Source organism: Frankliniella occidentalis, unplaced genomic scaffold, assembly GCF_000697945.3.
Source record: "Frankliniella occidentalis isolate FOCC.00 unplaced genomic scaffold, Focc_3.1 Scaffold379, whole genome shotgun sequence".
Classification (NCBI taxonomy): domain Eukaryota; kingdom Metazoa; phylum Arthropoda; class Insecta; order Thysanoptera; family Thripidae; genus Frankliniella; species Frankliniella occidentalis.
The window spans coordinates 32,689-36,480 of NW_026267502.1; the positions used below are offsets into that span (position 1 = coordinate 32,689).

A 3,792-nucleotide genomic window follows, 5' to 3' on the forward strand; every position below is an offset into this window, starting at 1 on the left:
CAAAAAAAGGCTGTTAGACTATTAATGTTCAAGAGTTGTAAAGTGAAATCCTGTAGAGGAATATTTACAAAACTTGGTCTTCTCTTACTACCGTCCATGTATATCAGTCAGCGATACTGGCTAAAAAAAGATGTAGTAATAACTTAAATGAAAACGTCCACGATTATAATACGCAAAATAAGAAAAAAAGTCCATACAGGGAAAGGATGTGCAAAGTCTCCACTATACAGCTGTATTCAAATATACAATAAATTACCAAAGAACATTCTAGAAATTACAAAAACTGGAGCATTTGGAAAAAAACTAAAAAAATGGTTAGTCGAAATGGAATTTTACAGTCTTGAAGATTTTTTATTGATGTGAAACCATCTTATCCACCAGATGCATGAATGTGACGATGCTATTGTGTACTATGTTCACAACTTTTTTAGAAAATAAATGAAATAATAATAATAATAATAATAATATGCAATGATGTCATTTTGGTAGTTGCAGATTGAAGTTTAGCTGTATTTCTTTTATGGCCATTATATTAATTTATAATTTTCAAGTTGTGCTAATTATAGTTTCTCCACAATGGTTTTACCCACATTAAAAATGTAAATGAATTTTGTACATCCAGTAAGTATTGCATGTCTTTGAATTTGCAATTTAAAAGAGAACGTTTTTAGTAATATTTTATTTTATTCTTCAGATGCAATGGTTGACCTACAATTTTATGGCAGTATGGGTGTTATTTTAAGTGTGTCATTTCATAAACGTTAACTGTTTTGTGAGTTTTTGACTAAGATTCTACTTTTGCATAGCTATTTTGGATTACGTGTTTATTATTTATTTATGTTATGTCATTTTTGTTTCAGGATAATGGATATTTCGTCGTCTTCTTCAAATGGACTTTTGACTGACCAGGAAGAAAGTGACTTTGAATATGAATTTCATTTGTCTGATGATGAAGTTGAAGCTCCAGATGACCTATCATCAGATGATGATTCTGAAGGGGAGGGACCAAACCCTTTCGACGTTCCATATGATGAAAAATACGATGTTGATGATCCTGGTGTTAATGAACAACCTAGAGAAGGAAGAAATATTCCAGCCATAAATAGACCTGCTGCAGACTTCCACCGACCAAACGGCAGGTGGAAGATTAACAATCTTCCAGTAAAGTTTTTGAAAAGACCTTTGCAGAGCCGCCTTCCTGGCAATAGGCTTACTTATAGAGTGGGTGCGATCTATGGTGGAGAAGATCTCACACAAGTCCAAGAGGTCGACTTTGAATCATGTGATCAACTTTGCCCCCATTGTCGGGGCAAGTATTGGAAGGCAGAGTTGACACGTGAAAGGACCGATCCGGGCCTAAAATGTTGTACTTATGGCAAATTTAAGCTACCTGAGAGTGGAGTTCTTAGAAGACCTGAAGAGGAAATTTACCAACTGTTGACGGGGACCACCGAAGAGGCAAAGAAGTTTCAAAAATTAATTCTAAAATACAATAAGCTCTTTGCAACGTGTTTCGTAGCTGGCGAGTTTCTAAACCTTGGTGCCCGACAGTATGGCTTATGGTCCCTCAAAGTGAATGGTGAGGTGAAATGGCACAACCATGCCTATAGGGACCCTGGTGATGAAACTCGGCCACCAAACCACGGACAAGTTTACTTCCTGGACTACTCAAATGATAATTCCGACGAAATACTTGACCAACGCCGACAGGGCCTTTCTTACTTAGAGGGTGTGAGTAACGAAGTGCTGGCTGTTCTCGAAAGGTATTTAAGGGCGCGCAATCCTTTTATAAAAGCGTTTAAAACGACGCGAGAAATTCAACAACTAGAAGAAGACAAGGCCCGAGATGAAGGCAGAGAAATGGATGATGTTGTTTTGGTAATTAATCCAAAAGACCCTGGGACAAGGGTGACCAGAGTTGGAGACGATTATGTTGACCGTTTGTTAAGAGGCAACCAGTACTCTATAACACCAGTCCCAGATGGGATTGGCGCTGTTTTCACAGGCAGGTTGCCACCAATGTCTTATGACTCTATGTACTTCCCCAGGGAAAGAAGGGAACACGAGCATGGGCCAGGTGCTATGGTCCGCAGCAAAAGAACCATGGACATGCAAATGTTTCCTTTGATTCATCTCCATGGGGAAACATCTCATTTGGAATTCAGAGAAGAAGAACGGCAACGGGCTGATTGAGTCCCATCCCTAGCGGAGTACTACCGTTATAGGCTTGCCATAAGAGATTCTGAGTATGAAATCTTGCCTAGGCTCAAAAAACTTTACGCTCTTTATATTCTAAATGCTGGGCTAAAGGTCCTTTATGATTGGCTCTCATTCAGAGCCACTCACCAACAAGAGTTAAAAGCTGACAGCTACAAATCTTTACAGAAATTTATCCAGGAGGAAGGAATGCGTCAAAATAAGCGGATTGGCAGAATAGACATCTTGCCTCCAGGCATTTATGGTTCAGCAAGACATATGAAAGATCTATTTTATGACGCTTTGGCCGTATCACAGAAGCTTGGACACCCTTCTTGGATGATCACACTTACTTGCAATAGGAAATGGAAGGAGATTGTTGACGAATGTAATAGAACGAATACGGATCCAAATTTTAGATATGATGTCAAAAACAGAGCGTTTGAAATGAGGGCCACTCAGCTTTATTCCGACTTAGTGCGGGAGCAAATTTTTGGCAAAGTGGTTGGCGAGATGATAGTTCGTGAGTTTCAGGGAAGGGGCCTTACTCATACTCATGGACTTTACATTATGCGTCCAGAGGATACCCCAACTTGCGCTGAAGATATCGACAAAATAATATCTGCCTCCTTTCCAGATGAAGATCAAAATCCAGAACTATTTGAATTGGTAAAAAGATTTATGGTGCATGGCCCATGTGATTCCACATCACCTTGCCATAAAAAAAATGGCAAGTGTAAGCATGGCTTTCCCTTTGACTTTAGAGATGCAACCGACATCACAGGGAAAAGGCCTTTGTATCGTCGCCCTAATGATGGACGTGGATTTTTTAAAAGAATAAATGGTGTTGACGTCTTTGTTGACAACCGCTGGGTGATTGATCACAATGTAGTGTTGTTGATACGATACAAGGGACACCTTAATGTTAGGTACAGCTCAATGGTTAACTAATATATATAGTGCTAACTCAAGCTGATATTACCTGACTCGAATGTGCGTAATGTGTATAGCTGGAAAGGTATACAACTCTAGAGTTCTGTACCTGTTTTATAGTGTGTCACAGCATCCTTTCGCATCGTTATCAAAATTCAACGCGTAAGCCATTGTCAGGAAATAAAATATTCTGATTTATTAAAAGCTAAAGCGTCAATGTTAATAAGCTGTAAACTATTATGAGTAGGAATGGTGCCGATGTAACCGAGCTAGATCCAGACGGTGTTTGTGTTGACGATGGTGGTGATAAAGTTGACGTTGGTGGTGACAAAGTTGACGCTTGTGATGATGAAGGAACTCGGCGTGTCTCAGCCATCTCAATAAAGAAGGTTGAAGAGTCCTTCAACGTTCGTTTGAGAGTTTTATTTTTGTAGTCCACGTGAATCAGACCGAATGGGCGCCTGCAAAGGGAAGTAAATTACATGAAATTAGATATACAATGCTCGCCAGATTTACAATACTCCGCCACAAGTTGCCGCATTCAAAATTTAGAAATTCGATGGGCCCTAGGAAGTTTGATATTGCCACTTGTCACGACAACCATTCAAGTACAATCAAGTGCCTCCCCACACAGAGCGAGAGCGAGCGGGAGGGGACGGGGGG

The 3,792-nt window shown here is 39.7% G+C and overlaps 2 protein-coding genes across 2 annotated transcripts in view; one reads left to right on the forward strand and one right to left on the reverse strand.

The window, feature by feature from the left end:
• The first annotated feature begins 576 nt into the window (after positions 1-576).
• Positions 577-3,147, forward strand: LOC127751208 (uncharacterized). Its single transcript, XM_052274344.1, has 3 exons — positions 577-599; positions 861-2,177; positions 2,265-3,147. Exons 1-3 carry the CDS (start codon positions 577-579, stop codon positions 3,145-3,147), a joined length of 2,223 nt encoding a protein of 740 aa, XP_052130304.1.
• Positions 3,148-3,299: 152 nt separating this feature from the next.
• The window catches only part of LOC113214843 (myrosinase 1-like), a gene marked incomplete in the record, with an annotated part of 39,064 nt that continues 38,571 nt past the window's right edge, over positions 3,300-3,792 (reverse strand). The window contains 1 exon segment of the mRNA XM_052274338.1: positions 3,300-3,590. Within this exon segment, the coding sequence (XP_052130298.1) occupies positions 3,335-3,590 (256 nt within the window).

What these genes read in the sequence shown, in the direction of transcription:
- LOC127751208 (XM_052274344.1), top strand. Translation starts at nt 577, where the DNA reads ATGGTTTTACCCACATTAAAAAT. An exon ending in GTTTTACCCACATTAAAAAT is followed by an intron (nt 600 to 860) that starts GTAAATGAATTT and finishes TTTTTGTTTCAG; the next exon opens with GATAATGGATATTTCGTCGT. An exon ending in GAATTCAGAGAAGAAGAACG is followed by an intron (nt 2,178 to 2,264) that starts GCAACGGGCTGA and finishes AATCTTGCCTAG; the next exon opens with GCTCAAAAAACTTTACGCTC.